Source organism: Notamacropus eugenii, chromosome 3 (assembly GCF_028372415.1).
Source record: "Notamacropus eugenii isolate mMacEug1 chromosome 3, mMacEug1.pri_v2, whole genome shotgun sequence".
NCBI classification, from domain to species: domain Eukaryota; kingdom Metazoa; phylum Chordata; class Mammalia; order Diprotodontia; family Macropodidae; genus Notamacropus; species Notamacropus eugenii.
The window spans coordinates 284,978,819-285,003,066 of record NC_092874.1 but is presented as its reverse complement, the minus strand read 5'-3'; the positions used below and the strand labels follow the sequence as shown (position 1 = coordinate 285,003,066).

The 24,248-nt window shown below is 39.7% G+C and overlaps 1 protein-coding gene across 6 annotated transcripts in view; it reads left to right on the top strand.

Moving 5' to 3' along the window:
* The first annotated feature begins 454 nt into the window (after window positions 1-454).
* Window positions 455-24,248, top strand: part of WASHC3 (WASH complex subunit 3) — a 47,863-nt gene continuing 24,069 nt past the window's right edge. For 2 of the 6 annotated variants that reach the window (XM_072655733.1, XM_072655738.1), the window contains exons 1-5: window positions 455-670; window positions 3,252-3,350; window positions 10,926-10,991; window positions 16,227-16,349; window positions 20,245-20,355. In XM_072655733.1, the coding sequence (XP_072511834.1) occupies window positions 620-670; window positions 3,252-3,350; window positions 10,926-10,991; window positions 16,227-16,349; window positions 20,245-20,355 (450 nt within the window). In that variant the 5' untranslated portion in view covers window positions 455-619. Of the gene's footprint in view, window positions 671-1,249; window positions 1,653-3,251; window positions 3,351-10,925; window positions 10,992-16,226; window positions 16,350-20,244; window positions 20,356-22,621; window positions 22,798-24,248 lie in introns of those variants that run through there. The other 4 variants (XM_072655737.1, XM_072655736.1, XM_072655734.1 and 1 more) reach the window with 4 other exon arrangements.

Here is a 24,248-nt window from a genome sequence, read left to right as displayed (position 1 = left end):
TGGTTACCTGGCCACCTCTTAGGTTTGGAGTTGAGTCTAAAAATGTGTGCGGTCACATGGTTACCTGGAGCCAGCTGTCAGCCCAGGACTAAGTGTGGCTACCTGGTCACTTCTCAGCTCTAGAGTCAAGCCCCTAAGTACAGGCGTCGTCACCTGGCCACCTGCGGCCACCTCTCAGCTCTGATCCTAAATTCACACGTGCTTACCTGGCCACGTGATCTCTCTTTCTAGCTCTGAGACTGACTTTAGTTGTATCCAAGTTTGACTGCAGCTCTCTTTCCGAGAACTGTTCTTGAGCATGCGCCATCAACTTTCCCAGTAGGAGAGTAGAGGAAAAACTACAATTCCCAGAAGGCTGTGCGGAAGGGACCAGGGGAGGTTGGTTTCTTCCGCAGACTCAGAGCCAATGGGAGGCTCTGGAACAAAACTACGACTCCCAAAGGGCCTTGCGAGCGGGGCTCAGTTGGTCTTCTCCGCAAGCGCAGACACCTCGGCTGTTAGCTGAGTCCACTTCCGGGGGGAAAGGGCCGTGGTACCTCAGACTGAGGCTGCCAGTCGGGACCCGCTCCCGTTGTCCGGGCTGGGAAAGCAGGGGGCTTGGGGCCCGCTCGCCGGGGCCATGGACGAGGACGGGCTGCCTCTGATGGGGTCGGGCATAGACCTGACCAAGGTTGGTAGGGGAGGAGGGTCGCTTCCGGGGCTCCCGGGGTCACGGAGACCCTTCCTCTAGCTTGACGGAGGAGGAAACTGAGGCCCAGAGAGAACACTTGGAGTCCGCGTGACCGTAGGCAAGTCACTTCTGCTCTCTGAATCGCCCTTGCCCCATCTGTAAAATGAGGGGGTCAGGCTCCGAGGGCCCGGCTCTAGATCCGTGATCCTGGGATCCTGCCTCAGTTTCCCCATCTGTAAAATGGGGGGTCAGACTCCAAGGTCCCAGCTCTAGATCCGTGATCCTGAGAATTTTTCTGTGCCTCGGTTTCCCCATCTGTAAAATGAGGGGGTCAGGCTCCGAGGGCCCGGCTCTAGATCCGTGATCCTGGGATCCTGCCTCAGTTTCCCCATCTGTAAAATGGGGGGTCAGACTCCAAGGTCCCAGCTCTAGATCCGTGATCCTGAGAATTTTTCTGTGCCTCGGTTTCCCCATCTGTAAAATGAGGGGGTCAGGCTCCGAGGGCCCGGCTCTAGATCCGTGATCCTGGGATCCTGCCTCAGTTTCCCCATCTGTAAAATGGGGGGGTCAGACTCCAAGGTCCCAGCTCTAGATCCGTGATCCTGAGAATTTTTCTGTGCCTCGGTTTCCCCATCTGTAAAATGAGGGGGTCAGGCTCCGAGGGCCCGGCTCTAGATCCACGATCCTGAGAATCTTTCTGTGCCTCGGTTTCCCCATCTGTCATCCAGAAGGAACCTTAGAGGGGGCCATCCAGTCCAATAAGAAAACTGAATCCTACAGAAAACGCAAGTGACTTGCTGACGTCCCACCCGAGCTGGCCTTCTGACCCCCGCCCTGTGCTCCTTGTGTGACCAGGAGTCACAGCTCCTAGACTGAAAGGCAGAGGAGCACAGCTGGCCCGTGCCTCCCTTCTGTGCAGTGTTTAGTGGCACGCCTGAGGTCACAGACAGAGGAGATGCGCATCCAGGCCCTTGGACTCCAGGTCTGTGTCCTGCCAGGGACCAGCGACCACTTGGGCCACATGGTGGTGGTGGAACCACACCCTTCCTTCCTCTGCCCTTCTCCTCCTTCAGAACGCAAGAAGCTGTTTTGTTTTATTCCCTGGTCAGTGGGAGGCACACAGCTGGGTTCCACCGGCCAGCCTCCCAGACATGGCCCCAGAGCTTGGGACAGGCCTGGAGGGAGGCACTGAATACGCTGGAGGATTTTCTTTACTTGTTAGTTGGTTGCTAAGTGGCGTGGTCCTTCCTGCTTAAAGCCTAGGTGTTTGAGAAGATTGTGTTCCTTGGCCATTTTTTCTGATTGTTTTTCATTAATTCTGATGTTTAATTCAACCCTCTCCTTTAACATAGGTGGAAACTGAGTCCGGAAAAGTGACTAACCCAAGCTTACGCAACCACAGAACTAAGCCTCCAGGCTCAAACAAGACCCTCCACCTCTCCCCTCCAGACATTTTCTTTGGCTGTTCCCCATTCCAGGAACGTTCTCCCTCTTTCATTCTAGGTTTTTCTACCAGGCACCATTATTTATTATTCCTCTTCATTCCTATTTATCCTGTAGGTAACTTGCTCTGCATGTTTTTGTTCCCCGCTTTAGTTTATAAATTCCTGGAGGACAGCGACTGACTTTTGCCTCCTTTTGTAACCCCATTACTTAGCATAGCCTGGCACATAATAGGTACTTAATAAATGTTTATTGATTGATTGAAACCCAGATCCTCTTAATTCCAAATTGAGGATCTTTTCTGGGCACTAAAATGTCACCAAGTGTCATTGATCCCAAGCCAACACCTTAAATTACAAATAATCAAACTCCTGAATGGGTTATAAAAAGAGGTCATCCTGTCTATCTTTGAATGGCTCCTAGAAGAGTAATTCTTTCCCAGAATTCCCCATTTCTGCAGGTTGCAGAGATAAGTATTCACTACTTAGACCTGTCTCACCTCATAATCCATTTTAATTTTCTCATTAAAAAAAAATATTTTTTTTTTCAATGCAGATTCTCCGTACTCTGAATCTTGTGTCTCTCGGTCAACTTCAGACTTTGCCATAGAGCTGCATGGTGTAGTGGAAGAAATCCTGGGTTCAGGGCTCAAAGTCTGGCCTTTTCATTTCTTTGTGCCCTTGGATGAGATGCTTCCTGGCTCTGAACTGTCTTTAATTGTTAGGGAGCATCTTGTATTGATCCAAGATCTGTCTTTACTCTTTGCGCCTAGTTTGGTTCCATAAGCTAGGCCAAGAAAGGAGAATTCTTTTTCCCTTTATTAACCCTTTAGTGCTTAAAGATAGCTCTCCTAGGATTTGTAGGAAAGGATCTAAGAAGTAATCTGTTCCAGCCTCCTCATTTTATACATAAGGAAACTGAGACCCCAAGAGGGGTAGTTCCTGGCCCAAAATGACACAGGTAGTGAGTTGCAAAGCCCAAACTGGAACCCAGGCCCTCTGACTCCAAAATGAGTGTTCCTGGCAGTGCTCTGAATCTCACACAAAGTACTGAACCGTTTTGAGCCTAGAAGCCCTTTCTCCTGCTCGAATTATTTTGTGTTTGTATGTTAATTATGTTGTGTTTTTACTTAATGCAGGTGCCAGCAATTCAACAGAAAAGGACTGTTGCATTTCTAAACCAGTTTGTGGTTCATACTGTACAATTCCTCAACCGCTTTTCTACGGTTTGTGAAGAGGTAGGTTGTTTGGTGTTTGTTCTTAGAGTGGCAGAGAAATGAGGGTGAATTTTTTTGTTGGAAAAGTGATTCTGGCATCAGGGCCAGTACTCATTTGTTCTGACCTCCAATTCACCTGAATTTGATTCTTGTTATTTGTAATTTTCTAGACATTTTACATGATTTTGTTTCTTCCTTCTGCTAGTTTAGAGTTTTGGATATTTTTAAGCAGTGGCCAGGCTTTCTGTGGTGGGTGGGAACAGTAAAATCTACCATTCTGGGGTGGATGAAGAAGCTGCAATGGGGAAATCCTAGTACAAGTAGGAGAAAAGAATTCCTGACAGAAACTTGCTACTTTTTTATATACAAAAACATTTTGTTGAACTGCCCAGTAGCAGGCCTTTATAACCTTCATGCGTCACATCTCTTTCGAAAGAATCTACTAACAAGTACACTGAAGGCAGCTGCTACAATTATCTTCCAGTTAATCAGCAGCAGATTTGGTTTCAGTAGTGTCATGAATTTTCTAGGCCCCATGACTTCTCTCTATCTACTCTGAATTTTCTTATTTTTAGAGGAGTTTGCAGGGTTTCATGTCAGTGCTTCTTAATACCTTCACCCACTCCCCCAATTTTTGTTTAAGGAGAAGATTGCAACTGTTGATTAAATGAAAATGAACTTTAGCATTGCCCAAGGATTTGATTTATTCCTTATCTCTTGTAGTATAGATAATTAGGTTTTGATCCAGAGTCATACATACAAGTTGTCCTGTTGCTGTCCGAATGTCTTGGTTATTAGCAGGCTGGGTGCTTCTTCAGAATGAATGGAATGAGAGGCATTTTAAGTTGTTTTATGTAAGAGAGTAAGTATAGTGTGCCCTTTTAGTCATTTAAACCACATTTATTTTAAATTTTCTCTCCATATCTATGCTTATAAATGTGTATATTTGTGTGCACACACGCACATACACAATGTCTATTTAACTAGGAAATATGATAATCATTGTCCTTGAAAAGATTATGTGCACACATAACATATAGAGTCATTTTTATTCCATGCTGGGGAGTATTTGGTTTGCTTACCTGAAACTTTCAAATATTGTGCTAGCACCTTTAAGGAATGTAGTTATTCATTTTTTTTTTTTGGAAGAACCATCAAACACAAATAGCTATTTTTTTTCCTCAAATGAAAAATGAATCTTAGTTGCTGTTTTTCGAGGGAAAAAAATGTCTATTTTTCCATGTGAACTGTTTTGAACCCAAACCAAACTGTAACAGATTTGGTTAAACCAAACCCAAACCAGAATTGCATTAGAGAAAAAAATGACTGGCTCGTTTCCTTTGTCACTAGAGCTATTCACAGTTCACTAATTAAAGGAATATTGCTGCACTAGGGTCTCTTTCTAGACATAAAATGAAGTATTGCATTTTACCATTGTTGCCCTCACAATATGCATTTTTGCTGAAATAATTCAAATACATCGGATGTTGTGACTAGCAGAAACCCAACACTTTCCTCATCACTCTCATTATTTTAGTAGCATTATACTTAAAAAGTATCCACTCAAACTGATGCGTCCATTGACTTAACCAAGTTTCCTTTTTTGGGCCCTTAGCAGACCCACAACCCAGTAGCAAGAAGTTCATTTTTTAAGTGGTATTTCTCTTGTAGAGTACGGAATGTGTAAGCAATGTGTACTTTACAGTGCCCAAAGCCACAGCATTTTGGTTTTATGTAATATGTTCAGCCAGGAAATATGTATTTTCCCCTTTGTCCTTTAATGTGTTGCATACAAAATGTTCTGGTTGATACTGAAGTCTATGGTTGTTGGAACAAACGAGGAGGTACCATGTGAACGTGATCTAATCCCTTGTCAGTACATCTTAGAATTGTTCTGAAGAAGTCACTTCTAAAATGGAGAGGACTGACTTGTCTCCAGTGTTTAAATTGGTAAACAGACCTAGAACCCAGTCAGTGACTTTTCTGCTTTTACAAGTGGAGACAAGACATTGTCTGCTGTGTTGTAATATCATACTTACCTCCTAAGAAATGCAGAAATAAAAACTGGTACACCATTTCCAGTAGAGCAACAAACAGTGGTCTATTCAGATGTTATCTTTTGTCTGTAATTAGAAGGAAGATCATTATTCTAGAGCTGAAGATTGGTTCTGTGGGTCTTTCTTTAGAGGCATAGTCTTTATTATAGGTTTACATTCTTCAAATGGTTAATTTATTTTTCCCCACAATTCCTGGACTGTACCTTTTTAGTCCCTTCTGTGTTGTCTTTGTAGGTCAGATTTGGCTAAATTGAATTCTGTGAATGTTTACATTTTTCTAGGCTAGAATTTCACTATTAGCAGTCTGACCTAATTCATAAATCTAAAACTCATACATCTGAAGAAAAAATAAAGTGGAATAAATGCCCAGTCTCTCAGTCAAGAGATAGGTAATTAATAAGATTTTTAAAGTAGCCTGAGCACAGCAGAAAGAACAAATTGATACGCCCTTCAAAGAAATGTAAACATTTCTAGGCCTATTTTTTACGTTTGCCATTTTGATTGATAGTTGGGCAGAGACTTGGCAAAAAGAACATTAGATTTAGAATTGAAGGCCCTAAACACTGACTCTACCAGAAGGCCCTGATCTGTGAAATGGGTGGGAGGGGGGAGGGCAGAATGCCAGCCTATTCCTGCTCCCTTGAACCTCCAAATCTCCAATCCCTTGGCGGTTGATGGGGAGAAGGGAGAGTGAAGGTGACCGTTGCTTACTTTTTTCTCGGTAGCCCAGTCACATATTTCAGAGGTTTCTCTATTCAGATAGAACAGACCTAGGAGGAATTTGACCCCTTCCTTGATGCTCCTGCCACTTGTGGCCTTACTGTTACAAACCTACTGGAGTTAGGGAAGAGGATGAAGACTGTTGGAGAAGGGACCTGAGATCTTCTTAGCAGATGGCTCATCTGACCTGGAGTCAGGAAGCTCTAGATTCAAATCCAGGCTCCGACCCTTTCTAGCTGTGTAACCCCAGGCAAGTCATTTCATCTCTGTTTGCTTCAGTCTCCTTATCTGTAAAATTGAGATAATAACAGCTCCTACCTCTCAAGGTTGTTGTGAGAATCCAGTGAGATAATAATTATGAAGCCCAACTTAGCACAATGCCTGGAGCTAAGTAAGTACTCTCTGAAGGTGAGCACTTCTCATCTTCTTGTTATCTATACCAGTTTCACCAATATGCACCGTGTACACTCCTGCATCACACAGCAACATTCAGGAGTAGTTCATGATGGCTGCAGACAGTCGCAGGAGCATTATGTGATTATGTGCTGGAGATTCATGCAGAACCAAAGCCCAGCGGGACTGCCCACCTTGCAGCTAGAAAGCCAGTATTCACATCTTATTGTCGCTGTTATAGGGATGCAGACAAATGCAAAATTAAAACACCATTCACACTACTGATTGCACAAGATTATTTTATGTAAGAATTTGGTGGTGACCAGATCAGCCAAGAATTCTCATTGGCCATTTGGTTAAGAATCAATACCGTTTCTGTTTAAACGAACTGCTTGTCCTTGTGTTGTAATTTCTGTCCTATGAGAGTCAGAATCCTACCACTTAGAGCTTCTCGATGACAGTCATTTTGGAGGGATGAGGTTTTTATGTGATTTTGCTAGGGTCCAATGTCATCTGTGAAAAGCTCTGGTTAACATAACTGGCATTCTTTCCCAGACTTTGTGGACTGACAACTGGATCATTTTCTAAATTCTTTGTCATTCCCCATTGTCAGCACATTGTTTAAATCGTGTTCTCTAAGTATTCTCTTCTTTCAGTATCCCATTACAAATACACATGTATAAATATTTGAATCACTTAAGGTTGTTTTTCTGTAAAAATGGAAACTTAGCAATTTGTTGCAATACAGTTTATTATATGTGTGTGTCTGTGTGTACATATAATTTAGAGAAAAAAAGGTACAACATTTAAGACACAAGGCTAAGTTTATTTAAACAGTTTTGTTTTCATGTTCCCCAAAGCCTTCACTCTCTCACCAAATTAGCTGAGTAGTAGACAAAAGACAACTGTAGGAGATTCAGGTTGTTGTCCGTACCCATGCCTAGGAAATTAGTTGTTAGGACTGTTCACAAATCACTAGTAGTCTTTGGCCTGTTCTCTCATATGAAGAGATAATCCTTTTTTTCCTGGTAACATGAGTGATTCATTCATGTAAGTCTGTTAATGCTTTACCAGAAGTTTGTTGGAGAGGCAATGTAATATAATGGATATAGGGCTGAATTTAGAGTCAGAAAGTCCTGGATTCAAATCTTACCTCAGATGTTTGCAAGCTACGATGATAAGCACATCCCTGGACAGCTTTGAATCTCACTTTCCTCATGTAGAAAATGGGAACAATGGTAACACTGACCTCACACATCATTGTAGGGCTCTCAGATAAAGTAACAGGGAAGCCCTGAGCCTTCAGTATTAACAGAAGTTGTTTTTATTTCTAGTAGCCTAATAGTGAGTGAGGTTGACCATTCAGAGACTCTTTGCCCTGCCTAAGTCTGCCACCTGAAAACACGGGGAGAGCCACTTGTCTATTTTCAGCATTCCCCTTCAGTTATTCTGTTCACCAACAAAGCCAAAGACAAATTATCTTTTTCATTCCATAACTATATCTGTTGAGAATTGTCTGGCTGATTCCCTGGTTGATAAATGGACAAAGAATATGAACAGGCAGTTTTCAGAAGAGTGCTTTAAATTACTCCTGATTAGAGAAATGCAAATTAAAACAACTCTGAAATACAACTCTGATATACCACTCTATATCCATCAGATTGGCTACTAGGACAGAGAAAAAAAATAACAAATGCTTAAGGGGATGTGGAAAAATAGGGACACTAATGTACTGTTGGTGAGGTTGTGAATTGGTCCAACCATTCTGGAGAGCAATTTGGAACTATGCCCAAAGGGCTGTAAAACCCTTTGATCCGCATTACCACTACTAGTCTGTATCCCAAAGAGATCATAGAAAAGGGAAAAGGATCTATATGTACAAAAATATTTATAGCAGCTCTTTTTTGGGGCCAAAGAATTAGAATTTGAGGGGATGCCCAGCAATTGGGGAATGGTTGAACAAGTCATGATGTGATTATAATGGCCCTAAGAAATGATGAGTAAGCCAATTTCAGAAAAACCTGGGGAGATTTATATAAAGTGATGCAAAGTGAAGTGATCAGAACCAGGAGAGCATTGTACGCAGTAACCACAGTATTGTAAGGATGACCAACTGTGAAAGGCTGAGTTACTCTGATTAAGACAATAATCCAAGGAATCATGATGAAAAATGCTGTCCACCTCCAAAGAGAGGACAGATGAACTCTGAATGCAGATTGAAACAGACTTAAAAAATTTTTTTTAATTTTTATTGTTTTATTTTGTTGTGTTTTCTTTTGCAACATGGCTAATATGGAAATACGTTTGACATGACCTTTTATGTGTAATGGAAATCAAAGTGCCTGCCTTCTCAAGGAAGGGGCGGAGTAGAAGGAAAGACGAGAATTTGGAACTCCACGTTTTTAAAAATGATGTTAAAATGTATATTTCACGTAATTGGGAAATAGTTAACAAAAAAAAAAAGAACTGGCTGGCTGAGTGACTTTTTAGTTTAAGGACTGTTTTTAATAAATGATAATTGATAATAAATGTTTGTTGAATTGGATAGATTAATCCTTATGGATTGAATTAAGCCTCAAAGGCTTTCAGTGTCCCAGCTGCCAAAATTTTAAAAGTTAGTTTCTGTAGAGGTTTATTAGGATTAGTAAAAGGTGAACTTCAGTTATTAATTGAAAATTGATGTGCCATTTGGGGCAGGAGAATTTAATCTAGATATTGCATTATAACAGGAATACCTGTCTGGCAGCATGCTAGAAATTTTCTCTCCAATCTTAGTGTCAGAAACTTACTTTTAAAAAAAGTGAACTTTCAAAAGTGCTATGTTGGTTTAGTTTAAGGTTAAGCTAGTGTATTACAGTAGAATCTGAGTTCCTTGCAAACAGGTAGAGTTTCATTTTTGCCTTTGTATCATGTGCCAGGCATATAGTGGACTCTTACTAAATGTCTGCTTCGTGATTGAGTCATTCATATATTTAAGGAACCTATAAAATGTCAAAAGAATTATTTTTTTTGCATTCTGAGTACAGGCAAATTTCCCTCAGCTAAGCATATTATAGAGGATGAACATCTATATTTAGAAAATGAACACATTAGGGATTTCATATATATAATTGTATAATGATTCATCATAGGGTTTCTTTAAGTAGTGAGTTTTATAAGATAGTACAATTTCATTGATCAAAACTTGATTTTTAAGATTTTAACAAATCTTTTATGTTAAAAGAAATGAGCATTTATTTGTATTTTGCAAAATTACTTCCATTTATATGTGAGCTTGAACATTGAATCACTGACCTAATAAATCTCAACAGATTGTTTTTATTACCTTGAATTTGTTGAAAATGTCCTAAATTTCTTACAATCAGAATAACTTAAGTGAACAAATCCTAGCAGGTTAAGGTTAAACTTGGTTCTCGTGTTGGCTTTGAATTTCTTTTTTGGCCTTAGTTTGTCTAAATCATATTCTCATGTCTTTGATTCTTCCAATAATGTCCTTCTGGACTTCAAGAATCTCATCTTAAAAAATAACTGTCTTCTGTAAGAGAGTTAACTACATTGTGGCTATATATTCTTTTTTTAATTACTTTAAAGCAATTGGCAGATTGATCATTTTCAGGGTGTTAAAGTTAGGATTATAAGCCAGTCATAATCCTGATAATGTGCCAGAAAGCAGTCAGAATGCAAAATACTCGCCAGCTAGCAACTTGGCCAACTACTCTTGGACTGTTTGACTGAATATGGTAATGTTTAGGGTTAGGCTTTTTTTTTTTAAATAAATGTTTTTATGGATCAAATTTTATGATGATGATACTGCTGTTTGTGTGTGTGTGTATATGTAATTTAATTGTGCAGAATAATTAGAGCATGGTAAACTCTTAGTTCTGGTTTATCTTTGATTTTAATGGTAGATTGCTTCCTTTTGCTTTTTCATCATGTTCTGATTTTTTTTCCTTCCTCCTTAATCCTTCCCAACAAGAATTACCTATCTCCCAACATGCTCGTCTCACCCTTTGACTTCTGAATCTTGAAAGCCAAGGTGGGACCAATAATATATACTCATGTGTTGATGTAGTAAAGTAGTATCTTATTCCAAGTGAATTCTAGCTAACTGGTTTACATTACCCTTGTTTTTATATGTATATCCTATTGGGAATCCTTTGTAAATTCCAATAAGGCTACAGACATTATATTTCTTATTTACAAACTGCATATGCGTATGTGTGTGTGTGTGTGTGTGTGTGTATATATATTTACATATACATATTTTAAGGTTTCCTACATCTACTAAGTCACATAACAGATTGTATCACTCTTTGTAGGTTAGAATGCTCTTTTTTTTCTCATTCCTAAATTGATTCAGTACCCCTTTGGTTTCCTATTCCTGGCAGTGAACTGTGTTCTCATGTCTCAACTTTTTCTTTTTTAGAAGCTGTCAGCTCTTTCTCTTCGGATCCAACAAATTGAAACAACTCTCAATATTTTGGATGCAAAGGTTTGTCTTTCCACTCAATTTCTTTTTCATGGACATATTTTTCTCAGTATCCTAAAACCATTAAGTGACACTATTTCAGTCACAATTCAAGATGAATCAGGTTAGCTTTTTGTTTATATGTAGTAAGAAAGCTAGCATTTTACAACACTGTTGGTTTTCAGAACTGAAATCAGAGGAGAAATGAGATTTGTTCTAAACTGTTTATTATTTTCATTACAATAAAATGCAACATTGTCTCCTCCAGTAGCCATTTTAAAAATATTAATTTCTTTTCTTTAAAATATTGAACTTTTTAATGATAGGTGACATATTTGTCAATGTAAACTACTGAATGAAAAATATAAAATAATTAAAATAGTCATGAGTAGAGAAAATAACAGGATAAGTTCTCTATAAACATACCTTGCTCTGGCCAACATCTTTTGCAACATGGAAGGTGTGTGCGTGTGTGTGTGTACTGCCATCCTCACTGCTGGAGAAGGTGCCCTTTGATGTGGATTCAATGAAGTCTCTGGTCCTTCTCTCCCCTTTCAGACTCCAGAAGCAGTAAGAGCAGGCTTTCCTAGAACGGGAAATAAAAGGATGTGTCCCAGAACGTTTTCTTGCTGTGCTTTAAGGCTACTTGGAACTCAGTCCCTCTGCCTTCATCCCTGACAAATTCTCAGTGTATATGAGTTCTTGAGATCCTATTGTTTGATTAATGTAATTGTGCTTTGTTTCAATACTCCAGGAGTGCTCGGGTGTTAGTTGTCTTCCATCAAGTCCCTTCCCTCTCCAGATCATTTTCCACAAAGCTGCCAGATTGCTATTCTTAAAACCCAGGTCTGACTGTGTTGCTCTCCTCTTTAGAAAAGCTCTAGACTCAAGATGGGGAACCTGTAGCCTCAAGGCCACAGAGCGGCCTCTAGGTCCTCACGTGTGGCCCTTTAAGTGAATTCAAACTTCACAGAACAAATCTCTTTAATAAAAGGAGTCTAGGGGCTCCCTATTACCTCTAGATTGAATGCTTAGCATTCAAAACCCATTTTGATTGGGCCCAGCTCTCCTTTCCATGCTTGTTCCATATTACTCCCCTTTCCTCTGCAGTCCATCTATAAAGTCAGCTTCCTTTTCCTTGTCTGTGACATTCCTTCTCCTTGCCTCTTCCTAGGGCTGGAATGTGTTCTCTCCTAAGCTTTACCTCTAAATACCCCTAGTACCTGTCAGAAGCTCAACTCCAGGTCATCTCTTCTCTTCCTGGTAATTCCCGCTCTCCAATTTTACACATTATTTCCACCAATAGGACGTAAGCTTCCTGAGGGTAGGGCCTGTTTCATTTTGTCTTTGTATCCCTAGGGCCTGCACATGGTAGCATGGCAGGGTCCCTGGATTGAGGGCAACAGCCTGATTTTGATCTCCAATTAGGTCAATTAAGGTCACTCAGTTCAGTCCTACAATCTAAAAGCTTTTTATTTATTGGTTTCTAAAGTGCCTGTTATTTGTAGGGGAGAAATTGAAAGCTCAAGAAGGACTGGCTTCTGCTCTCCTAGAGCTTACTCCCGTAGCACCAAAGCCATATTCATAGCACCTACCAGATTATCCAAATGGAAGACAATCAAAACATTCATTCAAACACCAGAAAGCCACATCGTAGCAACAATGAAACCTATACACAATAACAATGCAGGGGGCACCACCATCCCCAAGCCTTCCCTCTGCTAGGGCCTTCCCACAAAGAAACACTCACAGCTCGCGTGCCTCCTCTCTCTCCTTCAGCTCTAACTGCTGTGATCATCTTCCTCTCAGTTCTGGTCCACCCATTCAGCAAGCTCCTCCCACCATAGACTCATGTGACTCAGGTTTCCATGTGACTCAAGCAGGTCACATGGGTCTATTAATGGATGAGAAAGATCTTCCCATTATGCAAAAAATACATTAACAATACAACTCCTTATTGAGGGGATATGACTCATGCATAAATAGCCATAGCACAAAATGAAACCTATAAGAAAGGTAAAAACAGGTGCTTACCACTAAGAGATCAGGGAAAGCCTCGAGGCGGTATTATTCAATGTCATTTTAAAGTATTAGTAGGAATTCAGCCAGGAAAAAATGTGTTCCAGACATGTGCAAAGGGTAGGAAATATTTCACATTCTCTAGAGCAGACTTTACAAAGGGCTGTGGTGTACTCGTGAGCTGGATAGGCAGGTGTGTGGGCTTTGGATACCAGGCATGTAGTCATCTAGCATGTTGGCATTTGTGAAGCATGATGTTTCCGTTATATCACATAAGCCTCGCTGCTCTGTGAGGTAGATCCATGGAATTATTACTCCAATTTTCATATGAGAAAACTGCAGCTCAATCAGTGACTTCTGCATGGTTGTTACACAGCTCTAGATACTGTGTCATGCTGGCATCGATGAGGGGAAGGATAGAAATGGGACTGTGGCTGGAGCAGGTGAAATGCTCGGGACATAACTTTTTGGGAGAAGTTGAGCATATCTGTAGGCAGATGGGAAGGAATCAAGATGTTTGAGAGGACGATTATGATAGCAAGACTCTAAACTCAAGGAGCAGGAGCGGGGAGAGAATTCATTTTTACCAGGAACAGATCCGTCTTCCTGTGAGACAAAATGAAAGGAGAAAATGGATGGTGATACTGAGTTTTCAGGAATAAAGGAATTGAAGATGCTCCCATCCCGGGCACGTCAAGAGTTGAGGTGTTTCTTCAGAAAGGAGAGAAGAACATTTGGACTAACAAAATGGAGGATGGGACATGAAATTCTCTTCCCTAGTCCTGATCTTGCCTCTAAACCAAGCCTGATATGCTTTCTGTGTGTGCAGTGGTTGCAACAAGGAAGTGGGGAGGGGTAGGGAATAGTATTTCCCAAGTTTATTTGGCCACAGAGCCTTGGACAGAACCCAGAAGAGCTGGACCGGTAGTTCATAGGGAATGGGATGTAGGCACGTCAGACAGTCAGCAAGCATTGACCAAGTACCTGCTGCCCCCCGGGCGCTGTGCTGTTGGTGCTGTGTTCCTCCTTTCTTCTTGAAGAGGACCAAGGACACCGCAAGGGGGATGTCTTGTGCTGCTTTGTGTTAGGGATGAGGGTTAAGACAGAAATGAAAGCATCCCTGCCCTGTGAGGAAGATGACGTTGACATACACAAATATGTATGTCAAACCGAAATACATGGTGAGTTGTTTTTGTGGAGGAAAGCATTCTCCTCGAGCATCATGGGAGATCAGGAAAGTCTCCAGGTAGAAGGTGTCTCTTGAGCAGAGTTGAAGGAAACAAGGGATTCTAATTGTAAAATAGAACTTCCTTCTAGGCATCTGCAGCACAGAGGAATGGGAACAGGAGATGAGTATCATTTGTGAGGAACCAGGCCAGTTTGGCTGAATTGTAGAGTGTGCAAAGCACAGGGACATATAATAAGGTTATAAAAATATTCTGGGTGGGGCAGGCTTCAAAAGCTAAACAGAATAGTTCTTATTTGAGGAAAGAGGAAGCCAGTATAGATTATTGAATAGAGAAGTGACATGATGAAACCTGCACTGGAGGATGGAAGGAGAGGGGAGAGATTTGACTGGGAGACCAGTTAGGAAGGGATTATGATCATCCAGGCAAGAGGGGATGAGGGTCTGCCTAGAGGGGTGACTGTGGGAGTAGAGAGAAAGAATGGATGGAGTAGATTGTAAAGGGAGAATTAATAAGATATGACAATGTGTTGCCTAACTGGGGTAAAATAAACTGGTAGTTTGGGGACTAAAGAGAAGAAATACTTAAATTTTAAACAAAAAATTGACACACAAGTGTTTTAATTATATATGTATGTATGGATGGATGTATGTGTGTGTTTTTGGTCAGAAAAATATCACTAGCCATTTCTCTTAGAAGTCTTATTAACATTCTGTAAAACAGTGTTGGAAATCCTGGTAAAGAACAATTAATCTAAAATCAACCAAATATTTATCCTGTTGAGAGCAATTTCATCTTTGATAATCTACTCTTTCTCTCTGGGCCTCCACAAAATAAAGATAATTGTTTTAGATCTTAAATTTTTCAAGCTCCAGAATTATCCAATTTTCCATAACTTTTTTTCTATATCAACAATACCCAGTGATGAATATTAAAAGTGTTTATACATACAAAGTGAAACTGGAGGGTTATAGACCAAAAAATCCTCCAAACACTTCAGTTCATGGGCAGTTTACTATAAAACTGGGTTTGGAGATCACTTGTCTGTTCTCCATTTCCCTTTCTGTATAGCTAGACTCAGGACTAATTTCATTAGATTTCTCATAAAGGTGATTTCTTTTTTTGTAGCTCAGTCCTTATTTAGTTGATTGTGTTCTCATTTGGAATTACCAGCATCTTCTAATAATGGGAATGGACAGATACATTGACATAATACTGAAATTCAGAGTAATCAGCCCGTTTGGCCTCTGACTTCAATTTTACTTTTTTTCTTTTAAATTAGTAAGATTCATTTCCTTTTTTACATCAGTGTCACCTTCCAGTGAGTCCTTCTCTTCCCTGAATGTAGAGCCCTCCTCTGTAACAGAGACATATATCTTGACTTCCATGACTCAGTGAGGAAAGTCGGTGGTCACTCCTGCCTCTCCGTGAAATCTTGGGGACTCAGTAGCCTGCGCTAACACTTGGCCCTCTCCTGAGAAGCTGGTCTTTTCCTCAGTTAATCACTATTTGATTAACTTGTGGCCTGAAAATGTCTGATTCCATATCTTCTAGTAGTGACCGTGTTCATATCTCACACTGACCATTTTAGAAGTTTGAAATGCACCTTGAGTATATGTACAACTAGAAAGATGTTTACTATTGATGGAAAAGAAATCAAATTATAAACAAAGTAAGACATGCTGATAAATCCAACTGCAATGTGTATTTTTAGTATATTTTTCCATGTAAAAAAAATATGTAGAATTTCTTAGAAATTTCATACATCCATGGATTTCTGTGGTATAGATAAGAGTTCATAGCCAAGTTAGAACTTATTTTGTTTTGTTTTTTATTTTATAACTACAGTTAAATATGATTGGCTTCCTCTACAAACCCATGTATTTTATTTTGTGCATTTAAAACCATTATTCCAAAAAGGACCCATAATTTTATCACATTACTCAGAGTATATATAACATAAAACTTCTGATTTTAGTAAAAAATAATAGCCAGAACCTGATTTGCTTTTAGTATTCTCCTCATATATTGGAATTTTTTTGTGTGTGTTCAGCTGTCATCTATTCCGGGTCTAGAAGATGTTAAATTTGAAATATCGACTGCAAATGTTAATGGTGTTCCAAATGGTCCTGAAGCCCCCTCAGGTCAACAGTCATCTCTGTCTCCTCAATCCGAGGTAAGTATTTAAGTACTGAAGACTAATACCTGCTTCCGAAAGAATATGTCCTCATGGGTAAACCTGATGGAAGAGCAACTAGGTGGAAAGAAGAAATAAAGAGAAGTGGAAAAGTGTTAAGAGCCAAATTCTGAACTGCAAATGGGAGAAATCTGCGGTATAAACCTATTGTCAGCCTCTGTTTCCTCTTTGTCCTTGTTCACATGGCCTGCTTTCTGAGCGTAATCAGTTCAGAAATTCAGATTAAAGTTGAACTTTTTCATCTTTTCCTTCAAACTGTTGAAAAGGAAAACATGAAGTATTGGGGGGTCAGAAAAAAATCTTGAATATGATTCTACCCTTCATCTCTCACAGCTAATGGTTTGTTTTTTAAATTTTTGTTGGATTTAATTGAAACATATTAAAAGTTCTTTTTAAGTTTTTTATAAGGACAGTTTGAGATAAGGACAATCTTCAGATATTTATTTCAGTGAAGTAGTTAGTTCAGAGACTAATAAGCAAGACCATTTTTATAATCCTTTAAGTGGCTGTCACAAAGTAATAATATCCATTCACCTATATGAAATTGTGTCTGTGGTCTTTTTTTTAGGACTTTCATTTAAATATATTTAATTCAACATTTATTTGCACTTATTGTGAACAAAGTACTTACTGTGTTGTATATTCAGACATGTATCTTGGATGCAGATTAGAGAAACAATTCCCTACAGTTGGATAATTTAATATTCATTTGGTATACAGTGTATAGTTTCATTTATCGCGAAGGCCTCCAGAAATATGTGTACAGAGTAAAACTTTAAAATTATAGTTGTTGGACAGGAATTTTCCTTTCTTTAGAAGATTATTTGTTCTTTCAACCAAACTAAATTTTCTTGTCCTCCGAATGAGATTTCTGGAATTTTTACATTTGTCTTCTTTATGTCCTCAATTGTAATTATCTTTAGTTGTACAGGCGTATCCCACTAAAGTTGGGATTTAATTACATGGACAGTGCAGTTTAACAAAACTTCCATCTTAACCATGGGAAACCCCACTTTAATTTTAACTAATTTTCTCATCAGAGACCAACCTACCTGTCCTTTGTCAGCATCAGGTCCTTAATCAGCCCCATTGTCTTGAGTCAGACTAGTTGTTCTGATGTAAACCTGCCTTCTTCTCGCAGCAGACTGGTGCAGTGCTCCCTGGCACCCACATCTCCTCCGCCCACTCGTCTCCCCCTACACTAACTGTATCTAGGTTGTCCCAAACCTTCTGCTCCTTCAGCCCCTGCTGAGGAGTAGAGTGTCCAGGGCCCCTTTCCTTGGCTCTCCCTGTGCGTGGCCCTTCTTCCCCATGTCACAGGCTCTGGCCAACATCTCCCGTCCCATCCTGCTCCCAGGAGGGGCCTTCATGTTCATAGCATTGTTTCTGTAGCAGTTGCCTACCTCCTCTTTTGCCTCAAGTCATGTTTTCGTGAAAGTGTTTATCCTTAGGCAGGGCACCCCTGAGCCTGTTAAAATGTGTCTGCCTATAAACTTAAAACAACACAGCGATGAAACATGACTGAGGTCTTTGAGGTGCTGCTATGAAATGGTACCTACAAAATGTATTTGAAAAGTTCATGTAGACCCACTATATTAACTGTGGGCTGTGGGTTTTGTGGCTGTTTTGTTTTTTGCTTAGGAAAAACAGTAATCAGCACCACTCTTAGCCAGAGTTCTAACATGTTTTGCAAACACGGAGTTATGATAAAATAATGGTGTATCCATGATAAAGTGAATGTACAATGTGTTGCTGCTTTACATAAAAAGTGTGCATCAGTTCAGTTGGAATGTCTATAAAGCATACCCATTCAGTGCATGTATTGCAAGACTGTCATAATGTTGCATGTTTATTGGGTTAAGTTTTTAAAAATCTACTCCACATAATCTTGAAACAGATGTACATTTGTAAATTATCTTGATATTGCCGTGCTGATGAACACATTTTCATTTTTCATTGACTTCATCATTAACTCAGTTAATAAGTGTATTTTTCTAAAATAAGACAACCCGAAATTTGTTTGGAAAACTTTTCAGTGATGGGTAATCATATACATTGTGTTCATGATCCATACCTCTCAAACTGTGGCCTAAATGTAGGACTAGCTCATGATTTGGAGTTAGGAAGCATTAAATTAAAATGTCACACTGGTTTTCTGCAACCTTTATTTCATGGGTCAGAGATTACCATTTGTTACAGGAGCAATAGTTAATTCATACAGATTGAGGTGAGCTCTAAAATAAAATTAGGGCCAGTTGAGAGGTATGGTAGATGATCCAAGACGGTCGTTCAAATGGCAAAAATGCAAAATGTTACATAATCTTATTGAACTCTTGGTTACAGCATGAATTAAGAGTTACAAATTAAATTTATTAAGCAAGTGTGTTCACTGAAATTTGCTCCATTTTGTTGTGCAAATTTATTGTCCACAAATAAAAATATATTCTTGGAAGCTTGTTTGAATTTTTTAAAAATTAATTTAGTGGTTTCAGTTCAACATGCTCACCTTACATGTAGATAAAATATGAAATATGTCTGAATTTTTTAGTAGCACATTTAGGATTGTTAAACATTTGAGTTTGAGAGACTTCTGGGGCTTGGGGGACAGTTATTATTAGCCTAACTTGGGATTTTGCTCAGGCTGGGCTCTGATTTAAATTGTAATGATTATAGTATGTATTTTCATATGCTATATAAAATAGGTAGTGGACTCTCAGAGAGCAGGAGACAGGCATACTGTGCCTGAATAGATTTCCCTGTACTAGACCTTCATGTGTGAATGACTCACTGCCCTTTTCATTTGCTTAAATTTGCCTTATTAAAGCTACAAACAGATTCTGCTCTAGAGAACTAGACAGAAAATAACTATCAGTACTGGCTTAAATTCCCGGTCATTAACTTTATCTGAAATGTTCACATGCTAGAAAATTAAAGTGGTTAATATAGTGTCGGTGTGTATATACACATACATATTAATTATGAAAGTCCTATATTAATGTGAAATACAGCAAATGTTGAGAGAATTGTATGAATCTTGCTCAGAGTTAGTATGACATAATGAATTTCTAGAGGACCAACCTTGGGGTTATGAAGACCTGGGGTCATTTTCTTCCTTTGACACATGCTAACCCTGTTACTATAAGCACGTTGCTTAGCCTTTCAATGCTCTGTGATTATATATGACATTTGCTAGTCTATAATGGTGTGGGGAATTTCTACATTGGGAGTTATACCCAGCTGCTGAAATCTCAGGTCCAAATATTTTAAATTTTTAAAATTTTTCTCTACCTTTGAAATAATAATTATATCTATGTGAAACTTTCAAAATTGAGAATTTCATCTGTGAGATAGGCTTCTATTTACTATATAGTGATATTCCTAGTACCATTTTCTAAGAAGTGGAAATAGCTTTAAACAATTAAATTGAAATATTTAGTAAGGGATCCAAACTTTAGATACTTAAGGATATCATTGCCTAAAACAATTTAGATTAATTTGATTAAAGGAATGATGATAAAATGTCATTAAAATAATGGCTTTCCATGATTCATACATGTATGACCTATATAGTAGCAGTTCTGAGAATTTTCAGATTTTGAAAAGGAGTCTTTTCCTACCACAGCTTCTCTTTCCAAAAACAGTACGTCAAACTTGAAATGAGCCTCTTTTGAAATTTTATTTGGGTGTGCATAAATATTTTGAGATATATCTGAGTTTATTTTTAGTCCAAATCTTGGAAATATTGTTTTCTTTTGGGGATTAGAGTATGTTAGTTGCCTTAGAATTATTAAAAAAAAAAAAGCATCCTTTGTGAATAAAATGACAGTCCCCTTTTCTGAATTATATAAAGATTTATACACAATACTCTCTACAGCAGAAGAGTATACAAGACACTGGACCACAGAAATGTGAAGCAGCCGCAGAACATATCTTAACTGTAGCCAAGGATCCAAGATATGCCAGATATCTCAAAATGGTTCAAGTGGTAAGCCGATTTAGTCTGTCTTCTCTGTCTAACAGCAGCTTTTGAAAATTCTTGGAGATTTTTTTTTTTGCCATCTAGAAAAACTGCTAAACTGAGTGACCACGTTTTCCCGATCTCCTGTTTCCTGACTATGCTTAATTAATTCTCTCTTATCTTTCAGAATAATTCTCAATTCTATTTAATAATGATTTTTTTATGTCAGTAGGAGTACCTGTACTCGAAAAATTAAAGAAGTTCAGAGGTTCGAATCTTCATACTAACATAGTCCCCTAGTATATTTTTATGTCACCCTTTTTTTTTCTCTTGGAAAGAATTAACAATCAATCAATTAGTCAGAAAACATTTATTTATCAACTCCTATGGGCCAGGCACTATACTAAGCTCAGGGGATACAAAAAAAAGAAAAAGTCACTTCTTGCCTTCAAGGAACTTACAGTCAAGTGCTGAGACAATATGCAAACAAATACGTACAAACAAGCTAGATACAGGATACATGGGACATAATTAACAGAGGAGAGGCATGAGAATTAAGAGGCATTTATTGGGGAGGGCTTCCTGTAGGAGATGGGGTTTTAGTTGGCACTTAGAAAGTTTTACAAAACCTTTTTTTCCTCTTTTTCTCAAACTGGTTCTGAGACTGGTTTTAGATAAGTGGAAGGTAGTCAGGTAGGGAAAATTAGTATTTAGAGGATCACACAGGATTCACTGTTCAATTTTCCATGTGTTGGTAAGAAATGTGTCATTTGTTTTGATGATGATGATCATTCTTTCATTTTAATGCTCTTCTGGCAGCATTTGTAGCAAAATAACAGATTTTTCATCTAAATCAGCCCTTCTTAAACTTGCAACCCACGGTTTAAGAAGTACTGAAGGGGTCATGGGTGGAAAAAGTTTTAAGGAGCCCTGATCTAAACAAGGTAATACTGAAAGCACTTCTTTTGTTACCCACAAATTCTGAAGATGTGTGCCAGAATACAAAACCAGGGGAAAGGTATCCGGAAGTGCGATATCATCTTCCATGGATGGATTCAGGCCATATTAACTAAAATGAGCAGGTTGGACCAGTGGAGGCCCCTTCAGCTTCAAATCTCTGATTCTGCATTTGCCAAGAACACCCACAACCCCCAGGTTTTTTTTTTTTTTACTTCAGCTTAGATATAGTCAGGTGATCAGTAAGCATTTATTAACTTCTTACTATACTGTACTAAGCTCTGGAGATACAACGACAAGCAAAAGATGCTCAAGGAGCACCAGAGGGAAATTGAAAGTCTCATTTTTATTCTCATTATTTTGACAAGTTTTCACCAAATATTTTCCAATTATCCTGTTGGGTATTTTTTTTTAACATTTATGCTATATTCACGTATGTATGTATGTGTTTTTCATACCTTTTATTTCTGGCTATATCCCTCCTCTTCTGTTTTGTGTACCATTCACTGTAACAACAACTCAGCAAAACTAACCAATCCCGCTTCTCTCTTTGCCAAGATGGAGGGTTGTAGGAATGGAAGACTGTCCATACTATTGGACTTAGTTGATGTTCTGATTAGTTTTGCTGAACTGCTTTTTTTCTTTTTTGTTCTTTGCTAAAAGGACGACTGTCTTGGTGAGGGGGAGGAAAAGACATTTGGGGAAATAAAGGTAATGCAGAAACATATTTAAAAGAAAACTAGCCACGTCTGCAGTCATCTGTTCCCTTTGTCCCCAGGTGCGCCAAGGGATTGGGGGAAGGTACATTTATTGTGTCTTCTTTGGGCCTCATTGGTCATAATTACATTTGTTGCGTTGAGTCATTTCAGGCATGCCCAACTCTTCATGACCCCTTTTGGGATTATCTTGCAAAGATACCAGGGTGGTTTGCGATCTCCTTCAGCTCCTTTTACCGGGAGGAAGCCTAGGCAAACGGGGTGAAGTGATGTGCCCAGGGTCACCCAGCTAGATTTGAACTCATGAAGATGAATCCTCTGACTCCAGGCCTGGTGCTCTGTGCACTGTGGCGCCACCTTGATTACATAGCATCTACTGTTAGTCTGTCCATTTGTTGGTCGTTACTGTGTACATTGCTTTCCTCATTCTCTCACTGTGCTTCTGTGAGTTCTTCATATTCATTTTTCTTAAGGTACAATATAATATTCCATTACATTCCTATATTACAATTTGTTTAGCCATTCTCAAATTCCACATCCCATTGCTTTTTAGGACAATCTAATATCTTCACTTCTATTCAGACTTTATTTTTGCAGTGCTTATTTCTACCCTTTCTCAGAGGACTGCCCTGTTTCCCGGCGGACTTGGCAGGAGAGAACTAATTGCCCATCAAAGGCAGCCGATGAAGAAGAGGGACTAGTGGGCAATGCAGGTCCTGGCCATGGTGGCGCTCTAGGCCTCGGGTCTAGTGGGAGTGAAGAATAAAAGAAGTTTATTCTCAGGAGATGCAGAAGGGCACCAGTGTTGGCGTTTCTGTCATAGCCATGTGACATAATAGCCGTGGACATCTCACTTACATCCATGCTCTTTATGTTAGCAGGGAAAAGGAAATTTTTTTTTGGAAAAAAAAAATGAAATTATGCTTTAAGAACGAAGAAGCTTTGAATGAGTGCAAAGCACTGTACTGGGCACTGGGGATGCAAATAGAATAGGCAGATTGTCCCTCCTCTAGCAGCTCCCATTCTGATGGGCAAGGTCACACATTTGGAGGAAGTTTTTCCTTCTGTTCTGATGGAAAGGTGCTGGGGTCTTTGGGTCACAACGGAAAAACACACAGGAGTGCATCATCTTTACTGTCCTTTCCATTAAGAAAGCCTTTGCGGTTCCTAATGTTGAGCCATTTGATGTGGGGAGGACGCACTTTGCCCTGTTCTCAGGACTGTGGTTTGAGGAGGAGGTGAGGCTGACATCAGTTTCACAAACAGTTACCAGGTTGCATCTCCTTCCCCTGATGATAATGGCTGCTGAGGCTGGGCTGGAAGTAGGGCTGATGGTTCTGGGGGATACTGCTGCTTTCCAGGCTCTTGTGCTCGGGATCCTAGGCTGACTTCACTGGTGGTCACAGTGGTTTGACCAGCCTGGTAAATGCCAATTACATTCTCAGCAGGATATGTTGCTGCTTCACCTGATCTGACCCACCTTTCCCATCAGTGGCCGTTAGTGTAGGCAGAGGAAAGGTTGGCCCATCAGGCAGAACAGAGTCCTAACCTCTGGGGGGCTGGTAAAAGATAGAAGAAGAAGTAGAGAATGAAGAGAAGAGGCACCACTGAATATTTAGTGACAGGCATGGGCCGGAGAATGGTGATAGGGATTCATAGGTATTATCAGGAGAGAGAGTACCTTATAAAGATGAGCAATAGAAGAGAGGAAAGTGGGCCTTGGTGACCAATCTGTGACTCAGAGGACAGGACCAGCCACAAAACCACTGGCCTCACATGAGAAAATACAAGAAGGCAAATTTAGCCATAAAGCTATTGCTAAGACTAGCCGGTTGAGACTCATGACTAAAATGTGAGGCAGAAGGGCTTGTCTTAATCAAAACGAACAGAATCGGTCAAAGGAGTGGTAGAGGCAATGGGAGAGCTGACTCTGGAAGACCTGAGTTCAGGTGTCACCTCTTAACTGTGTGCCCTTGGACAAAGCAACTCTAATTATAAATTGCAGTGAAGACATTCATCTGTATTGGTAGAGGGAAATGCCTCATCTGGTAGTTCCTAATACCAGAGATATTGCAAGTCCAACCACTCAAGTGAGGAAATTCCAGGAACTTGAAGCAGAGAAAACATAGTGTATAGAATGTGAATGAAATTCAACTAATTAAGAAAAGGCCATTAACTTTAACAGTTAGTATTTGTAGTTGATCGTCCCAGTAGGACTTTCAGTGGCATAGAAGGCCACAAGTAAAA